Raw genomic sequence first — 21951 nt, forward strand, 5'->3', positions numbered from 1 at the left:
CAGTTTGCATTCCCACCAACAGGGCACCAGGGTTCCTTTTTCTCCACATCCTCACAAACATTTATTGTTTTGTCTGTTGTTGATTTTAGCCATTCTGATAGGCGTAAGAATGCGTTTTTCAAAGCATACTTTTCTTGGTTATTGAATTTATTTCTGTTCCTTTTTTAGGTCAGTTATTATCCTTTAGATGTTGAAATTATTTGAACATAGTTGATGACAAAAAGATTGGTGAGGAAAACATGGGTGTGCACATGTAATCAGTCTTGTCCCTTGTATATTTGGCTACCGTTTATTGCAGAATAAGGTTGCAACTTGATACTTGAAGTAATAAATCCACATGCATTGAAAGCTTAGTTAGCTTTGCTGCACAGGTATCTTTTCCAAAGAGTAAGAATCATTCTTAGCATTGTCTCTTTTTCCCATAATGATCCTTGATTCCAAGAGTTTCTCTTTCTGACCCTAATTATAGAACAAGAAAATCCTTCCATTCTCCTTTTTGAATTATGACTTTTATTGGGGTGCAGATATTTCTGCTCTAGATATTTCTGGCTGCTATTGGAAGAAAGTATTATCTTATATTCAGTAGGCTTTTTTGGATTTTGTTAAGTAGGTGATTTAATTATCTTTGTAGACGTAAGTGCCAGTAGATCTTGTCTTAGAATTCCTGCTTGTTGAACAATGGTCGTCACTTAATCTGTCTGCATGAACTTCAGCTTTCACCTTTCTGAAGTGGGTAAAATAGTATCCTACCTCACATAGGGGGTTTGTTATGAGTTTATGATAGGTGTGTGAAAGCCCAGTGTAAAGTGATAAATGTTTGGAGGTGATACATGATTGTTGATTGCAACATTTTTTCTAAGTTCTATTCATTGGTGGCTGTGCTTATGTGTAGGGTGTCCATGACCAGAAATGCATGGTCTTATGTTCCATTTTAAAATGTATTGCAATATCTAAACTGTGTGTAAGTGAACATTATGTACATCAGTGTGCTTCAAGAAGTATATATTCCTGCTTGCATTGTTGACATTTAAACAAGGTTTTTTTTTTATTTTGCCCAAATCAAATTCTCCTGTAATTGTAATATTAAGTGAGTTTTATAAACTCGGAACTACCCTAAGCCCTGAATGATAATGGCATAGTATATTGAGAGCCATCATGTTATTGTAGAGACTCATTATTTTAGTTTTCAGACTTTTCCTTGAAATCCTGTGATTAAAAAAAAAAAAGAAAGAAATCCTGTGATTATTATGTGACTCGAAAAATGAAATCATGCTTAAAACTCTGATCTTTCTTTTAAGGAGAAATTCCTTATTTTGACCTTCAAGACTTAACCAGCATCAAGCCCCACCCTAATTCTTGTCCTATAAATCCTAACTTTAATCAGGCTTGGTTACTTGTTTGCTTCTTTGAACCTATCTAATGTCTAGTTTGAAGACCCAGCTCAAGTCAGCTGAGGTATTGTGAAGAGGGTAGTGAGGTTGAGATGCTTTTTTCTGCCTCTGTCACTAGCTCACTCAATCCCCGCTGGATTTCTAAGAGTAGGTTTAGGGTAGGGATCTTAAGTCTTAGGTATCTTACATGTGGGTAGTCCTTTCCTGTGAAGCTTCACCTGCCATGCCAACCACTTTCATTTGCCTTTCTGTGGTATTTATTATCCGAACCATTCCTGCCACACATACCTGCTCTGCAGCTGACGTGTGGGCGTCTTGGCCCCCTCTGCTAAGCCAGGTGTGAGCTGCAGTAGTGCAGGTGCAGTGTGTTCTGCTGCTGGGCACTTTCCCAGCACCCGGCTTCGTGCTGCACACCTAGACCCTTAAGCACCGTTTTTTGAATGAAGGAGATCATATATTTTATGATGCATTTCAGAAACTCTTGTATTGTAGGTAGCAACAATTGCAGAGACAGATGAGTCTGCAGAATCAGAAGGTGTAATTGATTCTCATAAACGTAGAGAAATCCTTTCACGAAGACCCTCTTATAGGTAAGTTATTTAAGTTTCCTACTATAATGATACCTTTTCCAAAAAGAGAGAATGATTATGTATCAAACCAGTTCTTCCATTATAGCTTTTCTGTCTTAAATCTCATTCATATATCTTGATTATTTCTGTTGTCAAATTATGTTTTAGAAAAATACTGAATGAACTTTCCTCTGATGTGCCTGGTGTTCCCAAGATTGAAGAAGAAAAACCAGAGGAAGAAGGAACACCACCTAACATCGCTACCATGGCAGTACCGACTAGCATATATCAGACTAGCACGGGGCAATACAGTATGTATGCTGCAATTCGCTATGATACAGTGCTAGCTTTAAGTCTTCTCTAGTTACATTGAAGCAACTTGGGTTTGGCATTCAATTGTTCCATTTTAAAATGCATCGCAATATCTAAACTGTGTGTATCATAGAATGAAAAGTACATGTTAAAGAAGTGAGAGATTTGTACTGACAGCTGTCATATACTTTTGAAAAGTAAAAATATTTTACTGAACATAGAAGAAAAATTTTGGGTAAAAATAAAGGGAGGCTTTGCCTATTCATATGTTTATATTCATGTCTGGTAAAAATTTAAAACTTACTGTTTTTTGTTGTCTTTATAAGATGCATGCAAACATAAGATATAAATGTCTGTATTTCATTCTTGTTGGCTTTTGTTACCAACAATTACATATTATGCTTACTAATCTGAAAGAGGTACATAATGTTTCCTAAATTATGTTTTAAATGTAATTATGTTTTCACTACTCTTTGTTAATTTGTGCTGCAGCTTTTTCTAGAAGAGAATGGAAAAATGATTTATTTTTTAAAGCTACAGCAATTGGACAGATCATTTTATTTGAAATTTTAAACATCAAAAGCTGTAAATAAACAGATACGTTCACATTTAGTCTTGTGCATTTTAATGGGCTGTTAATCCTGTGCTTTTTACTCTAATTAAAGCACTGATTTTTTTTCTCAAATCAAGTACATTTGATATACATAAAAATGCTTTAGTAAAAAACAAGAGCTAGGAAGAAAAGCAAAAAGAGGGAAGAAAAGCCAGAAAAAGGACAAAAAAGATTAAAAAAAAAAACTACTTAGATAATGGAATATGTGTGGTATTAGATACTATGTTGGTTTAAATATGATGGTAAGATTTTAGGTATGTTTTCTGTTTTCCCTTATTTAAAAAATAGTAATACCTAGAAAAACTCTCAAGTCTTTAAGATGTGGCTGTTAAAGCAAAGGATACTCTTTAAATGTATGGGAAGATCTTATATAGTTGTTAGTTTTTTAGAGTTTTTTATTTTGGTGGTGGTAGATTTGCAGTATTAAACGAATTCTCATTTGGCAATTCTGGCTCTTCAGGTAGCTCCTACCATGATACCTAGCAGAACTGGGGTATAATTTGTCCACAGCCTCTATGGGGTGCTCAGTGGGCATGTCCCAAAGTCAATGTTAGCAAAAGGAAACTCCCCACTGTCTCTGTAAAGAGTTAGATCTTGAGGTTTTGCTGTAATTTTTCTTTTTTTTTTTTTTTTACTTCTCTGATTTCTATACCTTTCTGTCTGGCCCAGTGGGAATAGATGGTGGGAATTTTAGAGGTGTAAATCAGGGTTTGCCAGCTGGCAGGCCTCTGCACGGCAGCACGGAGGTAGAGGAGTGTGGGCTCCTTGTACTCCCTGGAGTGGCTGGGCAGGGCTTGGAGCTGCTGGAAACTCCTGGTTGTTCAGGTCTGGTCTTAAGCAGTGGGCTGTACACATACTATCATTTTCTATTTGTGGCATAATAGGGAAGAGGTTGGAAATTACTGATGAAATAATGCTAAGACACGTTAAAATTTGGGGGGTGACCTAAGATGCTTTCATCTTAAACATTTCTTTGGCATATCCCAACACTGCTTAGGAATTTATAGAAGTGGTGATCTCTGTACAAGTGATATGGAAGGGGATGCTGTAGGTTATTTTGCCTAGGTTATTAGCTGAAATTTTGAAATTGTGAAAACACTGGGTTGAGAGAACGTTGAAGCTAGAGGTGATGTGGGGAAGGCTCCGGGTCCTGCCATTCACTAACTGGATCAGATAGAGAAGCTTTATTTTCCCATCTCAGGGTCTTTGAAGTGGGAATAATACTAAAATTGCCAAACTCTGGGGTTAGTGTGAGGACAAAAGGAAATAATAGGCAAAAGTGGTAGAAAACAGACATGCTACTTTTGACACAAAACAGAAATGTAAGGCAGTGTCTCGTATGTGAACTTTCCCTCCAGGTAGCAGCAAAGCCTGTATTTCTTGTGCTCTGAGTACATGCACTTGCAGCAGGGGCCTGGCAGGAGACTGACATCACTGTGGGTGCAGGGTGGTCGGAGTAGAGTCAGGAGTTACGGTTGAGAACAGCAAATCGAAAGTTTAGAAGTTAGATGTTTATCTGTTTGCCACATTAGAGGTCATGGACTGTCTCTTATTGAGGTTTCTTAATTTAGACCCATACAATATGATCCTGGCAGGTATTAAAAGTTGTGATTATTCTGTATGTGCTCTCTGCAGGTAGAAATTGCCATTTTTATTGCTTCATGAAAAGTGATAACTGCCTTTGCTAAAAATGCATCTCTTAGACGTTTAGTGACGCTTATGTTGATAATTCTTTCTTCTGAGAGGTGAATACTAACATTAAAAGTGTTTAAAAGACATTTACTTTGATTGGAGGGTAAATGTATATTTACACATACACAAGATCCATTTTCATTAATCAGATTTCTTAGTAGGAATCTTAACAGATATTAATGCTTTAATGTTGTTCCTGGATATCTAAAAAATGAAATAATTACTGGTGTCTTTCGGTTTTTAGACTTTTATTTTACTAGAATTTCTGGAGATTATTCTGGGTTATTTGCATGTATCTGTTTTTGAGACCCTCTCATAACCTTTTACTGTAAAATGTGTTTTTGTAGGTTAATTCTTTCTTCAACTTTTATTTATGGATGACTTTCCCCTAGGCTTTGCTTTTTTTTTTTTCAAAGATTATTATTTTAGATTACTTATTTTTAATTTAGTATAGTGAGGTAGTTGGAGTTAAAAACAAAAGAACTAAAGGACTGTGTGTGTCAAGGTTGAAGAAATAAAATAAAAATGAGCGTACTCAGGCTTTCTCATATACAATCAGTTATATTTTTAATAGTCAAAAGTTAGATATTTGACAGAAGTTGGCCTTATTTTTTCAACTTATTTTTTTAATCACAGAAACTAAGAAGTGAACGTTAGAATAGTCTACTCCCTGGGAATAGTAAAAATAACTCTAAACAGACAGGGATTCATTATTGCAACACCAAGAAAATCAGCTATACTTGCAAAATCTTTACTGGAAGTACAGATCTTAGTGATAGGTTTGCTGTAAGCCAATTAAGTAATTCTGGCCAAAGAAAATTTGTTTTGTCTCAAGAGAATATTTCTGAAAGATAGCAGTTCAGATAATCTCAGAATTAGCAAAGAATGTTACTTGTTGCATGAGACATTTAAGATCTGCATTAAATGGGGATGAATTTCATAAACATAGTAAAAGTAACTAAAGAAATTTAAATGTTTGCAGTTTCCTAATTCATTAAGTTTTCTCTAAAGACAAAGTCTTTTTTTTTTTTTTGTCCATCACTCTGCTATATCTGACCTCTTCCCTTCCAATTAAGGACTATCCCCAAGATTATTTATTTTCTAAATGTCCCTTGTATCTTTGCTTGTCCCTACTTTATTTTACTAGGAACCTTGTTAGAATGAGTCTCTGTTAACCCATCTTTACTGGAATTCTTATACACTAAAGGTAAGTGGGTCAATCCAAAATCCACCATTATAGAAAGAGATCTATGTGAACTTTGTGGGCTACTTAAAGAATTCAGAATTCTCAGGAGACTGCTATGAATAAACACCATAAAAGGAATTTGCATGATAGGTGTACACATTCTAAAGTAAATGCAGTTGCATTTATAACTCTTAGTAGTGACTTTGCTTACATTCTCCCAAGGTAACTTTCAAAGCAAACATAGAAGGTATCTGCTTAATGTAAATCTGGCTTTTTAATCTTGGTGTTGCTATTCTTGTTATAGCACGAGGTTATTTTAGTCTCTCTTCAGCTGTATGAACCTCTTGGTTTTTAAGGTACAGGTACTCACAGGTTCTGTTCCGCGCTCACTTTTTTAAATTTAAATTTGAGAATTCACTGGCATAAGGTCTGCTGTTCTTTATAAAGTTAATTCAGTGAAGTTTTATTTATGAATTTTTTTTGTAATTTGGAATAAAGATGGTTTTAAATTATAATTAAACATATGTTTATGTGTTTGAATTAGCTCATATATACAGGGTTAGGATTACAAAGATGTTAGTATCAAACGAAAAGTCAGATGAAATCTTAATTTAAATAAATTCTACTCCTTCCCCATTTGGTCATGAACTCTTTTCTTTGTTTTTTTTGTTTTTTTTAGTTTTCCACCCTTATCTTTCTCTTCTTCTTTCTTTATTGATCATACAAAACTTTAAAATACTGCTTTTTTAATTAAAACAGATTTTTTTGCCAAAATTCTCGAATTTTCATCCCGCACATAATATTTTCTTATTTCTATGATATTAATAGCTCTGGGAGAGGAGTGCTCAATGGCAATGAGTAGAAGTAACAGATTTTTTAAATACAGTTTTGTGAACTAGGAATTTTTAAAGAATTTATTGCCTACACTAGTTGATATGTCATCCTGGTTACTGTGGTGTATGGTAAGTTGGGGATGGAGAAACCATACTTGGGTTAATATTGATTCGGAAGTAAATACCATGACTATATAAGGATGTATATAGAGACATTTGTGTAACCACTGAAACCAACTTAGTAGAAAAATACTTAGTAAATTAGTGATTTACACTCTATCTAGACAAACTGTTAATGTAAGGTCAGTATGTCCAACATTCAACTTGTGGGTATAGAGTGACCTACTTAGTTATGGGGAATAGCTTACCTGAGACTTGAGAGGGAAAAAAAAAGCTAACTCCCAGAACAACTAGGACAACAGAGCCTAACCTCTACCCACCATTATTATGAGCAGTAACATACTAGCAGGCTTGAATCTATTAATAATGGGTGTTGAAGTAGAATTTAATTGATTATATAATCTAGCTGTTCAATTTTAATTCAATTTAGATTATTTTATCAAACTAATGTTATTAAGGATTACTTAAAAGAGGAAAATCAGTATGTATATAATCTAAAATAAAAACACTTTTACTTGTGTTTGAGTCCCAATCAGTCTTCATAGACCAGTGTGGACTCTTCATGGTGATCAGCAGTGAGGCCATAGGTATAAGCTTTTATGCCTCAGTTGCAAGTGTCAGTCTAAGAAATCATTAATAAAGCGTAGGTCCCCAAAGTAAAATTGGTAGGAAATACAAAGGTATTTTATCTTCATTGGCTACTAATGGCCTTCATATGGGCCAATCATTTTATTTAAAAATGATTAGCCAGATATGATATCTGGGATTTGTTTTGAAATACTCCAGACCAAAAAAAAAATAAAGGCTGGGGATGTGTGGGCAAGGAAAATAGGTGACACAAAATTCTTTCTACTTTTATGTTTGCTAGCAAATTTCCATAAGTTTAAAAAAAATAAGTAAAACAAAAGATGTGACTAAATTCATTCAGTTAATTTCATCTTAATTTTTCCCACTATTTAATTTATCTTGATATGTGTTTACTGAAAACACATATTTTGCTATCCTTGAATATTTTGTAACCTGAAAAGTTTCCTCTTCAAATCTTGAATACACACACACACACACACACACACACATACACAAGACCTAATTCTAGTATCCTGAAGCATTGGGAAATCTTGTTTATTGTCAAATGAGAGGTAATATTTTGAATGGGAAGGTCCTCTGTCATTTGATAATGCCAAAATCAAAAGTGCCTTTGGTATAAAAAATAAAAGCGAGGTTAAAGTGCAAGACTTATCAGTAGAAATGTTTTCCCCTAGAGCTAGCTTATGTGTGTGTGTGTGTGTGTGTGTGTGTGTGTGTGTTTAGCTTTTGTTTTCCACTAATTATATAATGACTTGACCAGAAAATAAAATGATGAGAGGAACAGATTCTTTATATATCAGCTTTTCACAGTGTGTGTGAAAGCAAAGAAGTTTGGTTGGAACTATGAGGAAACATTATTGAAAAAAATAAAGGGTGGAAAAAAAGAAATATGAAAAGAAAAAAAAGTAAGGGTCTTTGTTATCTACCTATTTCATGTTCTTACCCTAGGCAGCAACTACTCTCACATTAGATTTTTTACCAGTCCCAAAGCTTGTTAAATGTATTGGCATTGAAAATTAAGTTCTGTAATTAGAATTTGAAGCCGTATTTTATTTAACTCTTCTAGATTCACAAGTGGCTTAAGTTGTTTATGGTGTAGTCTATCTTGAGGAAATGATAGCCATTCATTCATCATTTACTGAGTGCCTACTACATGCTAGGCTTTGTGCTTCTTCCATATTGTGGTTACACTGCCTGTGTCTGCTTCGAAAGCACTATTTCTATAACACCAAACTAATTATCAGCTGAAAACACATTCAGATAAATGATAACATATGAAATACATTCATGTCCAGTCATGAAGATCTGAGGAAGCAATATCTCTTCTCTTTCATACTCCTCTTTTAAGAAAGTAGACATAGTTTGGTTTCTTCCCAAACCCTTTTGTTATAAAGGGTGAATCCTGAGACCCTTGAAATCTTGTTTTTTAAAATCTGTACAGAATGTGATGCTCTACGTGAGCCAGATAAAGCAAGTGATATTACATAAATTTTTCAGCCTCAGCATCCTTGATATTCTGTAACTGATTCTTAAGTTTCTGTCAATTCTGTCCTAATGGTGGCCTGTCAAAGAACAAAAACACAGAATGCATCTTGCAGAAATCTTTTTCAAAATGCTTAACGCATCTTTCTGTGTTAGGCCTCAGGTCAAGGAACTAAAGATTTATTGTTACTCTCTCCGAGTAGTTTGGACAGGTTTGTACAATCAGGTGTTCCACCTAAATAGACCTTTACTTCGATACTGTTGAAAACGTTAGGGAATATGTTGGAAATATTCAACATACATTTTGACACACTATGTAACACTCCTGTAAGGCATTTACGTTGATTTATATGTGTTGTGTTATTCTGATGTGTTGTTATCTTCATTGTAAATCTAATGAGCTAGTTTATATGTGATTTTTTTTTTGAAAGCAAAGCCTTTGGTTCCACTTAAACCATAGAGTCATAATATTTATGTTAAAGTATACAGAACTCTCAGATATTTTAAACTGCTTATTTGTCTATTAGAGTGAAATTTAAAAACAAAACATTTGATCAGTTGTTTTTTGGAAACTTTTAGTTAATATGTTAACTTTTAAACATGACTGGCAAGTCTCAGTGTTTAGAGGAAGTTTGCCTTCTATTTGTTGCCATGAGCTGCAGTTATTCAAGACACTTGGTAGAGGTAAATATTGTAGCACAAATTCTTTCAATAGTTATATTTTAAGATCCTTTGCAACTTAACGTTGTATATTTCAGGATTCTCCTGACATAGTCAAAATGGTAAAGGTTACAGTTTTGTAGACTTAGGCTTTAAAACCAAAATGTATAGTAATATATATTCCATTAAGAGCTACTTTCTTTTGATGATAAATTAGTTAGCTGAATGAAGGTATAAATTCATGGTAATTGTGATGCTCGATGGAATTTTACTGACTGCTTTTTAAATGTTAGAAGAATGCTATTTAGCTATAACTAGAAACATCTGAGAGAATGGAGAAAACCAAGAAGCTGGTCTTCCTCCCTGTCTTCATCTCCACTCTTCCTCTTCAATAATTTAGCTGGATGGATACTAGGGAGGAGGCAAACTCCATGGGTTCTATGTATTTCAAATAATTCTGAATATAAGATATTTTCAAGTGTTTATGAGCTTTTTCAGAGTGTTGTCCTATGAAGAAGGATCTCCTTATCAATTCAGCCTAGAGAAATAAGGGTAAACTGACAGTTGGTAATTAACAGAGCCACAGTGTGTTCTTCCAATCTGGGATTATTACAAGTGAATCTTGAAATTCTCTAATATTTCTTTTCTTTTTCTGTTAAGTTGCTATAGCCCAAGGTGGAGCAATCCAGATTTCTAACCCAGGATCTGATGGTGTTCAGGGACTGCAGGCATTAACAATGACAAATTCAGGAGCTCCTCCGCCAGGTGCTACGATTGTACAGTACGCAGCACAGTCAGCTGATGGCACACAGCAGTTCTTTGTCCCAGGCAGCCAGGTTGTTGTTCAAGGTATATCTTATTAATCTCATACATTTAGAATACCTGTGCGTCCCTGTATCACACCAGTTAGTGGTGACTTTATAGTTTTCTGAAATAATACAGGTGGCAGATTTGGGGGGGCACTTATTTTAGTACATTCAACAACACGTTAAATTATATGATTTTCACTTTTTAGCAGGTTTTTTTGGCTCTAAAGAAAGGTTCCATTCTGAATAGCATGATGGGAAAAAAGACATGGGACACGTGAATGAATTTTTTAATTAAGTAAATAATCTTCATTTGGGGGCTATAAATGTTGTACCTGATACATAATTTTTATTACCTAGTGTACGAAGAGTTAAATATTCAATGCGTGGTGCACTGAATTGGGGATTTTCCCCAAATGTTATGCTCAAGTCTAATTTCTAGACATTTCATTCCAAAACAAATGCTGATATTTTTTTCTCTAGACTGTTCTAGTATATTTAAATGTCAGGTACCCATTCTACTTCATATGGAAGTGGTAAAATAAAACATTTGGGATGTAACCCTAAGCTTTTAGGGTAACCTAAGATTTTAATTAAATTCAAGTTATACGTTATTTTCATTTCATTCAGTTTTGCTTATAATAACTATAATGTGTTTAATACAGCTTGCAAAAATCCTATGTTTTTATTTAACTCTATTCCTCTTAGCATTTGCTTAGGAGTTAGTATTTGATGTAGCACTAATTTTAAAGGGAGTAATATTCGTTCTTTTGGTTTGAAAGTCTTGCAAGTATGGAAAAAAGCAGATTCTGGTTGAAGGATCTCTTGATAATTAGCTTTACTCTTAGGATTTTGGGGGTTAATGTGAACTATAATAAAAATATGAAGAACTGGGTGGTGGTTCCACTCCATATATGGAGTAGAACAAATTCATGGTACTTACCTAATACTTTGTTTTCTTTTAATTGTAAAGCCAAAGCCACCTGCTTTATTTCCCCTGATTCTCATGAACCCTCTATGTCTAAATAAATAACCATAAAGAATCATCATTTCTTCTAGTTTATCTTTTTTATATGGATTTTCCATATAAAAACCTGATACTTTCACCAGAAGAGCTTTAAAATTTTTTTATGTTTTGCATAGATAATAGGCTAATGAGTTTTGTGCTTGTGGGATTTTATTTAGGAACTCTTTTTCTTCTATAAGTCACAAAGATACTTTTCTATAATAATTATATTAGCTTTATAGTTTTACCTTTCACATTTTTGTCCTTAGTCCACCTGAGTTTCACCTCTGTATATAGTATTAGGTGGAATTCATTTTCATTTTTCTCCATATATGGAGCCAGTTTTCCCCTACACATGGTTTGTCCTTCCCCATTAATTTATGGGGCAATCTTAATTATACAGTAGGTTCTCATATACACTTGGATCTGTCTCAGAACTCTCTATTCTGTACTATTGGTTTCCTTTTCTTTCTTTCTTTCTTTCTTTTTTTTTTTTTTTTAAAGATTTACGTATTTATTTTAGAGAGAGAGCGGGAGGGAGGGGCAGAGGGAGAGAGAGTCTTAAGTAGACTCTATGCTGTGCTCGATCCCACGACCCTGAGATCATGATCTGAGCTGAAACCAAGAATGGGACACTTAACTGACTGAGCCACCTAGGCACCTGATATTGGTCTCCTTTTCTATATGCCAGTACCATACTGGTTTGTTATGTCACAGGAAAAGTTTCCCTTTTTATCTTTAAAAAAAAAAAAAATTCTTTTAGTGCTGATATAGCTTATGTGAGCCATTATTCTTCAGTATGCATTTAGAATAAATTTGAGTTTCTAAATAATAAAAATATAGTAGTAAAACCAATGAGGTTGAATTTAATGTATTGATTAATTTAGGGGAAACTGAAGTCTTTTTTAAAATTGAGATATAATTGGCATATGACAATTAGTTTCAAGTGTACAACATAATGCTTTGACATTTGTTGAGACGCGATAAGTGATCACCACAATAAATCAGTAAGTCTAGTTAACATCCACCACCACTTTGTTACAGATTGGTTTTTTCTTGTGACGAGAACTTTTAAGACTTAAGTCTCTCAGCAACTTTCAAACAGCACAGCATTATTAACTACAGCCACCATGCTGTGCATCACATCCCCAGGACTTATTTTATAACTGGAATTTTGTACCTTTAATCACCACCCATTTTCCATTTGTACACCCCCTCCCTGCCAGCACCCCCCTCCCCATCTCTGGCAGCCACCTATCTGTTCTCTGTATCCCTGAGTCCCGGGGTTTTCATTGTTGATTCCACTTGTAAGTACGATCATACGGTATTTGTCTTTTCTCTGACTCACTTCACTTAGCATAATACCCGCAAGTTCCATCCATGTTGTCACAAATGGCAAGATTTCCTTCTTTTTTATGGTATAATAATAATTATGTGTGTTTGTGTGTGCGTGTGTACACACTGCATTTTCTTTATCCATTCATCTAGCAGTGGACACTCCGGTTGCTTCCATATCTTGGCTATTGTAAATAATGCTGCAGGGAACACGGGGATGCATATATCTTTTCAATTAGTGTTTCTGGGTTTTTTTGGATAAATACCCAGTAGTGCGATTGCTGAATCATAGGGTAGTTCTATTTTTAATTTATTGAGGAACCTCCATACTGTTTGCTATTGTGGTTGCACCGATTTACATTCCTACAAACAGTGTACAGGGGTGAGGAAGAACTGAGGTATTTATAATGTTAAATTGACCTGTTCCAAAGCATAGGATGTCTCATTTATTTAGATCTTATTTGAACTTTTTAACAGTTTATAAAGTTTTCTCTGTGGAAGTCTTTTATATTCCTTGTTAAGTTAGTTCTTAAATGCTTGAAGGTTTTTGTTGCTGTTATGAACGATGCATTTCCTAGTCTCTGCTGCTGTAGAGAAATATTACTGACTTGTTAAAAAGTTTTTTATTTTTTCATCTTGCCAAGCTGAAATTACTTCTAATAATGTGCTCATTCTTTGTGAATCTATCTGGGTTGGTAAGTGAATGTTTATATCAAATACAAGTAAGGTGTTTGTTTTTTCCCTTCCAATCTTGATTCCTTGTGTATTCTTTTAATCTTTCCCTTTCCTTGCCTTTTCTTTTCCTTTCCTTTTCTCTTCTCCTTAAAATAATGGTGGGTAGGAGTTCTATTTCTATGTTAAAGAGGGTCAGTTGGCATTCTTGTGTTACTTACTCTTATCACTTTCCATCCTGTCATTCCGTTCACAGGTCACAGTGATTTCTCTGTGAGTTCAGTCCTTATCTTGATTGATCCCTCAGCAGTATTTAACACTAATTGACTTCTGCTTCCTTCACTTCCCATCATGATACTGTATTCTTACCAGTTTTCTTCTCTCTCTCCTACATCTCTTTCCTTGGTTGGTCTAATCTTCCTCTGCTCATCTCTTCAGTGTTAGTTGGTGTTTGTCAAGATTGCGTCCTGGGCCCTCTTCCTTCTGACTGGAGCACTCTCCCCGGATGACCTCATCCCTGCCCATGGCGCCTGTGCACTGTGACCATGCCCCTGACTCCAGCTAGCTACTTAGAGGTCCCACGCACATCTCTTGACTCTCTAAGTCCAAAGTCCAAAGTCACATCCATTTTCCCCACCCTAGTTCTCCTTTTGTTTGCCCTGTTTCAGTAATGGACTCCTGTCCAACCTGTTGCTTCAGGCTAGAAACCTGTGTGTCATCCCTTCTTCCTCCCAGCTAAACCACTCATCCTTCCACTCCTCTCCACTCCTGCTGTCCGATCCTACTTCAGCTGCCATCCCCTCCGACGTGTCATCCCCTCTGCCAGGTCGCTGCCCTGATGTTGGTAGTTGTGGAGAAGTTTTCTGATCTTCCTAATCATGCCAGAGGTGGCAGATCCCTTCTGGGCCTGGTTTTTTGAGAATTGTTCCTGAAAGTTCAGGCTCCCTTTCTTCATCCCTCTTAGTGATTCTGGGAACTACTAATATTTCTTAAAAACAAATGTCTTGGGGCGCCTGGGTGGCTCGGTCGTTAAGCGTCTGCCTTCGGCTCAGGTCATGATCCCAGAGTCCTGGGATCGAGCCCCACATCGGGTTCCCTGCTCCGTGGGAAGCCTGCTTCTCCCTCTCCCACTCCCCCTGCTTGTGTTCCCTCTCTCACTGTCTCTCTCTCTCTCTGTCAAATAAATAAATAAAATCTTTAAAAAAAAAAAAAAATGTCTCTGCCTCCAACATTTTCTTTTTTCCATTATACCTTCAATTCTGCAGTTCAGAGTGGTATTTCTAAAATTCAAATCTAATCATGTCAGCTTCCTATTCAGACTTCTTCAGTGAATTCCTGTTACTTGTTAACACAAAGTCCAAAATCTTTTTTTTTTTTTAAGATTTTATTTATTTATTTGTCAGAGAAAGAGTGTGAGAGAGAGCACAAGCAGGGGCAGCTGCAGGCAGAGGGAGAAGCAGGCTCCCCACTGAGCAAGGAGCCCAGGACCCTGGGATCATGACCTGAGCTGACGCTTAACCGACTGAGCCACCCAGGCGCCCCTTAGTCCAAAATCTTTAACATAGCCCAAATCTTTGCTTGATCTAGGCCTTGCCAGCTTTACTAGACTTTTCCCTCTCCACTTCTCCCTCTTTTGTAATGCAGCTCTGTGCTGGATTTCTTCATTTCCTGTGCTATGCCACACCCTCTCTTCCTTTCTAGGGCCTCACACTTAGCCATTTGCCCTGACAGGAACACTTATGTCAGTCATTTGCATTATTCAGTTTTCATCTTAGTACTTCCTCCAGGAAACCTTCCCTGATCCTGCAGATCTGGTTTAGATAACCTCCTGTCAGTTCCTACTGTACCTCCTTAGGGCGTGTGTGACATGCCTAGATAGTAACTTCTGTTTGGATAGAGATCCTTAGTATCTAGCACAGTCCCTGGCATATGATAAATGTTTAATAAAACCATTTATTAAGTGAAAATGAAATATGCTTCTTCTGTGAAAATGTTATTAGTTCTGTATGCTGGTTAACAGAGTTTATCTGGTCCATGGAATATATTAAAACTTTACTAATAGCAGTAGTCAACCAAACAACCAACTTCCCTCTTTCCTTTCCTTCCTCTACCCTTTTTCTACGCTAGTATTTATTGAACACTTAAGTACCAACTTAAAGAAATTAGATTAAAACCAATTTGAACTTTCTGAAATTGGTAATAAAATTGACTAGTACTCTTGGACCTAAACCCTTAGGTGTGGCTGGGATGGAGGAGAGTCTGTCATGGAGCCTCTGTTTGGGATTGATGTCTAGGTTGATCTTCAGACTTTCTTACTTAGCCAGATGTCTTCCGTTCATGTGCTCTGGAGAAGCACATCAACATCATCAACATAGGGTTAGGTTGAATTCTAATCATATAAGGGAATGGGCTTTATTCAGCCCACTGGTACAGATAAAAGGTCTCAGTGCCATGTCACATATTATTGTGCACTAGATAGATATGCAAATCATTTTCTTTTTTCCAGACTAAGGTCTTTTATACTGTTGAACCATGAGCTAATTTTTTATCTAACCCTGCCATTGTTAAATTTCCTATAGTGATCTATCTAGCTCTTCATGCCCTCTTCATTAAGTGATCCAAATAACATTTGACATTTAAAAAATTTACTAGTAGTAATTGTGATTTATTTATGAATTTTTTTAAAATCCCCAAATTCTTTTCAAGGGATTTTAATTTAGTAAAATATTGTATTGGATTGAGCCTCATGAAATTGTTTTTTTTTTTGTGGGCCAAAAAGGTCAAATAGCAAATTCCTATGGTTCAAACTAATATTTATGGAAGAATGCTATGTAGTTCTTGCTACCTTTGGCACAGTGAATTTTTTAAATGTCAGTATTTGTTCCTTTCAAATGAAATTAGCAAATTCTGTGTCACCTTGGGAACAGCTGGGTTTTATGGTGCTGTAGCAAATAGTTCAGCAAATAAAACTGTGTTAGGTGAACAAAGGTGGCTGAGTGTTTCTTCCTTGATGAATTTAGAAGTGTTTAAGAAATACATTTCTGTGTATTTCACAATGTTTTTCTGGGCTGATTGTCAGGTTTTTTTGTTGTCGTTTTAATCTCCATGTGTTTTTTTTCTCCTACGAGTTATAAAAAATACAGAATTTATGCCCCCTTTGTTTATCTAGAAACCCTGGACAGAACAATAATAAAGAAGTTAGTTGCTCCATAAGGAACAATCTTGTAACTTAATGCTAATGAGACATTTTTTTGCCAGAGCCCATCTCAACAGATTTCTATGTAAAATGAGAAACAAGAACATTAATATGGTTTATTACAGGAAGGGTTTTTATAGGGCTTTGGTTTCATTGAGCTCCTCTGTGACAAAGCAAATTGATGGCAGTGATAGGCTGGTGATGTCATTGTGATGTCAGTTACTCCTACTTATCCTGCACATGCTTGCTAGTTTGGAACACTGTCAACCTGTGATAGGGGAGACAAGACAGTTCTGTATGCAGAAGCCCATCATGGCTGTAACTAGAGATGAAACAGGTAAGAATTTTAAAGAGACATTTAAATTAATTCTGAAAATTTTATTTTGAAGGGTAGAAAAATTTAGGGATCTCTGAGTGTTTCAAAAAGTATTAATTTTCTAGTGGCTGAGAAGTAAGAAGTTTCTTTTCATATATATCTGTATGTATTCAGCACACTCTGTGAAGGCATCTTAGTGTAAGTGCTTTTTTGCTCAGCGTATTGCTTATTTGACCAAGGCAGTAATCCGGTCTCTCTCTCCGTTCTGCTTTACTAAGATAAGCTGTTACTTCATCCGCAACTTGTTGCAAGTCCAATGCAGCTACAAGTTAAACATACATACTGTTCAACCTGTAAAAAATTAAGCTTCCGATTTCATTGTTGTGTACAAACGTTGCTCCAAAACAGAATAGGAAAACCCAGCGTGTTAGGGGTGTTTGCGTGCCTACTTGTTTCTTTCCTCCTGTATTTAAAATGGCCTGTACCTCAGCTAATCGAGTTCAAAGGGCTGACGTCACTACATTTCCTGGAATCGTGTTCGGCAGGGAAGTGGAAAAGTTAAACTCCAAGCGAGCTACACATTGACGTCAGCTCCGAGTCATGCTGTGATTTAGTCAGTTCCTTTCGGCTTTGTCAAGTGCTGCTGACAGATTAGAGTTGTTAACTGGCTCCCAACTGCCTCTATCTCCAAGATCGCTCTTACAACTGAACAGCTTTTCTCGTAAGCCTTACTTTAACATTTCTCTTGAGGTAAGTGTCTGCTTGACGAGGGGGAACGCTTTGTGAAACCTGTAATGCTTGGGTGAGCAGAACTCGGCAGCCGTCTGTCCCGCCTACGCCTACGTGGGAAGGTTGAGCCTGCCTCCCGCGGAGGCCGCCCCGCACGTGCCCGGGGAGAGGTGGGCTCTGGAGCTGGAGGGTTTCCGCACCCTTGCTCACTCTCGGGCACTGGCGCCTCGGAGTGCCCTCTAGCGCTCAGTCAGGGGAGTGCTTGTCTGAAAGTTGTCGCCCCACCCCCACCCCTCCACCTCCCAGTCTCAGTTCTCTAAATTTGTGATCAGTAATCCTTCTGTTGTTTGGCTTTCTTAATTACAGGTAATGATGCAGACTTTGCTGCTAATGTTCTGTATTAGGGTTCTGTATTGTTGTTTTTTCCGTGGTGTCTCATTTCTAACCTCTGAATTTGCAGTTGAATTCACGAAGAATGGATGATTGTAAACAGCTTCACCACAGTTTAGCTTTTCAGAGTTAGTGGGTCTAAACCCTCTTCCTAGATGGGAACATTCCATTGATTTGAGCAACTAAGACCTGTATTAAAGCGTTTTGAAAATTATCTTGATGCGCTATTATTTTTCTCAAAGAAGTTTTGGTGAAATTTTAGAAAAGCTATAGATTGAAGAAACTCTCAAATGACAAGTTTATTGTAAGATACAGATGGACTTAAAATAATCTCAAATACTGCAGTATGATTCTAGAAGCAAGAGGCATTTTGTGCATGTATTTATTTGCTAAAAATCATTAGTTGGCTTATATCTTTCTTTACTAAGTAAGCCTTTAATTTCAGTTCTCATGTCTAACCATGAGAGAAAATTATAATAAAAAATAAAAGATCTAAAAATACACAATATATTTAAAGATGAAAGTTTAAGGTAAAACTTTGCACATATTTTTAATCATTGCTTGTAAGTGGAACATTTTTATACATTTATATGTACAGAATGAACATATACCATCCTTGAAGAGCTTTGTTTCACAGTTTTACCCATAATGCTTATACATGAGTTACTAACAATTTAAAATCTTCCAAATGCTAAAACTAAAAAATGTCAAACTTTTTTCACAAGACCTCACTGTACTTTGGAAATCATTATTTTTAGAAATCTGATCAGTTTTCACAGAACCAATTCTATTTTGAAATGCTGTTTAAAAATGAACAACAGTTTTGTTTTGTTTTGTTTTGAGGAGCCAAAAGAGCACAGTGTTTAAGGGACTTTTTTGAAGTAATAGTAGAGGAGCTACCTGTGTGGATTGGTGAACCAAGTGGACTGATGTAGATCTTTGGCGTACACATTTTTTTGACCATGACCCACATTTTACATCATGATGCTGTATACTTGTGTGTGTATGTGTGTGTGTGTGTGTGTACATAAAACAAGTTTTCTTTATTTTTATTTAAATTCAATTAATTAACATATAATTAACATATATAAATAACATATAATTATTGGTTTCAGAGGTAGGGGTCAGTGATTCATCAGTCTTATATAATACCTAGTGCTCATTACATCACATGCCCTCCTTAATGTCCATCACCCAGTTACCCCATCCCCCCACTCCTCTCCCATCCAGCAACCCTCAGTTTGTTCCTATGATTAAGAGTCTCTTCTGGTTTGTCTCTAATGCTTATCTTGGGGCACCTGGGTAGCTCAGTCAGTTAAGCTTCTGACTCTTGATCTCAGCTCAGGTCTTGATCTCAGGGTCATGAGTTCAAACCCTGCAGTGTTTTTGGTGTGTTTGTTTGTTTGTTTGTTTTTTTAAAGTGCTTATCTTTACATATAGTAAAGATGTAATGGACTTTTCTATTTTTCTGTTGCTCCGGAAATTGATTTTATGACCCACTAATGGTCTAAAACTTACAGTTTGAAAAACTTGTCTAGACTAAAATCAGGCTCCTAACAATGACTGGTATGGGAAAAGTTTTCAGGAGTATTTATTTATAGAATCATGGAATAAAATGTGGAAAGCGAATATCTGTAGTTTATAGAAGTGTATTATTGAGACTTTTGGGTACAGTTTAAATTTTTGTTAGAAATAGTTTTTGGCTTTATTCATAAGCTGATTATATTAAGAGCCTCACTCCATATCTTTTAGTCTCTGAGTCTTAAAAACTCTAATACGTTGTATTCAGCCTGGACTTCTGAATTGTTAAAAATAAATATTCAAATTTGGAAAATAGTGTCTTAGTTAATATTTGATGCATGAGAATAAGGATACATTTCACCTTGTGAAAGGAGGGTACTTGAAAAGGTTATTGTTGGGGAATTTTTACATAAAAGAAAGGTTTGGATCAGGTGTAATAGCTTCTTAAACTTGCCAGCAAAGCAAGTTATAATCATGTTGGAAGTGAAAAAAGTCACTTATCTACCTTAAGTTTTAATAAAACTCCAAATCTGTATGGAAGGTTTACTGAAATTTCCATTGTGCTATGTTCCCACTAATTGTGAAAAAATTTCAGTGAAGTATTTTTTGGGATGATTGTTTCACTCTGCCTGGTTTTATTTGCCTATATGAATATATTGCTTAATAAAATAATTGTGATACTTTGCATTTATGTAAGCTTTAAAAAAGTTACAGTGTTACAATATAAATACAAATACAAATGTGGTCAATGCTATCAAACGATCAGATGGTGAGAGACCTACAGGAAGCAGGTAATACAGGTTAAAGGATCTGGGTAGGCCTCGCTGAGGAAACTGTATTTAAATACCCAAGAGGAGAAGCACTTTCCATGTAATTTTACTGATGTACTCAGAGCAGATCATATTATATTCATTTTCCATATAACAACATGGATCAGAGTGGTAAATAACTCTTCCAAGCTCACAAAGCTAACAAGTGGTAAACCAGTTTGGACCTTCAGACTTCAAGAACAGACGTTGTCTGATTCTGTTCACACCATATTACATTGCTCCTCAAAATTCACCTGGTAAATTCATGCTAAGGTTAGATGAATTACCACAGCATACTACACACTACTTAGAAAACATACAAAATAAAGCTAACATCATTTTAAGTAGTCAAAATGGATTTTTTTCTAGAATATTTATTATTACCCTCACAGGGCAAGAGAGTGTATATTTGATATATATAGAACTTTTCATTTCAACATTTATACTTTCTCATATTTTACATAGACTCTTTTTTGACTCTTAAGATTTTCACTTAAACAACTGAGGAGTTCCCTTATATGTAACTTAAAGTAAAAATAGTTAATGACTTAATTCTTTGGGGTCTAAGTGTTATAATTATTGTAACAAATTTGAAAATGTTCATTGCTTAAGTAGTCATGTTTATGTAGGGTTTCATTTTCCTGGAAAAAATAGAGCAGTGGAGAAGGGAAGTGTTTTGACGGTGGGAGACACCAGGCAAGGACAAGGCTGATTTGGGCATCGTGTGCCCTGGCGCAATGGAAGGGAGGGAGAGCGAAAAAAGAAAAGTGAAGATGTTAGTAGCTTCTTGGAGCTACAGAAGAGAAGTCCCCTGCTTATCAGTACAACTTCAAAGTTAGCTCATTGCTTGTTACTTAGGTAGATTTGGGATAAGGGACACCTAGCGAAATGACATATGAAGGTAGGAGCTCCATTTATAAAAATGTTTTTATTGAGTTAATGTGCTCAGTACTACAGATATCTCAGTAGATAAACAAAACCACCAACATTTGGGATGTGGATAAGTTGTTCCACTTTGAAAACTATCAAGATAGGCGTTTGGCTGAGTTTCTTCTTTCTTTCTTTGTTAGGAAGAAACAAGCACCTCTTTGACTTGTTAGGCTTTTCAGTGAGTTTTCTTATTACCAGTCTGATGAAACTGTCTCATAGGGTTACTTGTGATTCTCCACCTTTGAGGTTCTATTCTAAATGATTATAAACATTGAAAAGGACTTTTATTATCTTTTAATAATCTATTCTCTAAAGGAATATAATAAAATAGAGTATAAATTTTAGAAGTTTTTAGTAGGCATATTTTTAAACAAAATAAGGAATAAGAGCCATACGTCTCAATCATTCTATTACCCAGGTTTGTTAGAAGGGAAACTCCAGGGGAAAATATATTTATGGATGTTATATGCCTTTTAACTAATATACAGTATAAGCATAATTTGGACCATTGTCTTTCAGAACTTAAGGAAGGGAAGAGGAAGGGAACTAACATTTGCTGAATGCCTACCATGTGCCAGGCACTGTGCTAGACACTTTGACATACATTACAGGGGTTATTGTGAGTATTAAATGAGATAATGTATCCCCATTTTACAGATGAGGAAACTGAACTTGCCCCAAGTCACATGGCTGGTAAGTGGCAGAGCTGGACTAGAATCCAGACTCCAGATCCCATGCTTTTTCTACTGTACTGTGTTTAAAGCTTGCGAAGAGAGGTATGAAGCTTAATGACCA

General features: G+C 35.9%; 1 protein-coding gene across 28 annotated transcripts in view; it reads left to right on the forward strand.

The window, feature by feature from the left end:
- Nucleotides 1-21951, forward strand: part of CREM (cAMP responsive element modulator) — a 74334-nt gene that overhangs the window by 39533 nt on the left and 12850 nt on the right. For 5 of the 28 annotated variants that reach the window (XM_078075373.1, XM_036084097.2, XM_036084103.2 and 2 more), the window contains 4 exons: nucleotides 1884-1981; nucleotides 2129-2271; nucleotides 10107-10295; nucleotides 21814-21849. In XM_078075373.1, coding sequence (XP_077931499.1) covers nucleotides 1884-1981; nucleotides 2129-2271; nucleotides 10107-10295; nucleotides 21814-21849 — 466 coding nt within the window. Of the gene's footprint in view, nucleotides 1-1883; nucleotides 1982-2128; nucleotides 2272-10106; nucleotides 10296-16657; nucleotides 16799-17327; nucleotides 17528-21675; nucleotides 21776-21813; nucleotides 21850-21951 lie in introns of those variants that run through there. The other 23 variants (XM_036084106.2, XM_036084100.2, XM_036084105.2 and 20 more) reach the window with 14 other exon arrangements.

The sequence above is a fragment of the Halichoerus grypus genome, chromosome 6, assembly GCF_964656455.1.
Source record: "Halichoerus grypus chromosome 6, mHalGry1.hap1.1, whole genome shotgun sequence".
Taxonomy (NCBI): Eukaryota; Metazoa; Chordata; class Mammalia; order Carnivora; family Phocidae; genus Halichoerus; species Halichoerus grypus.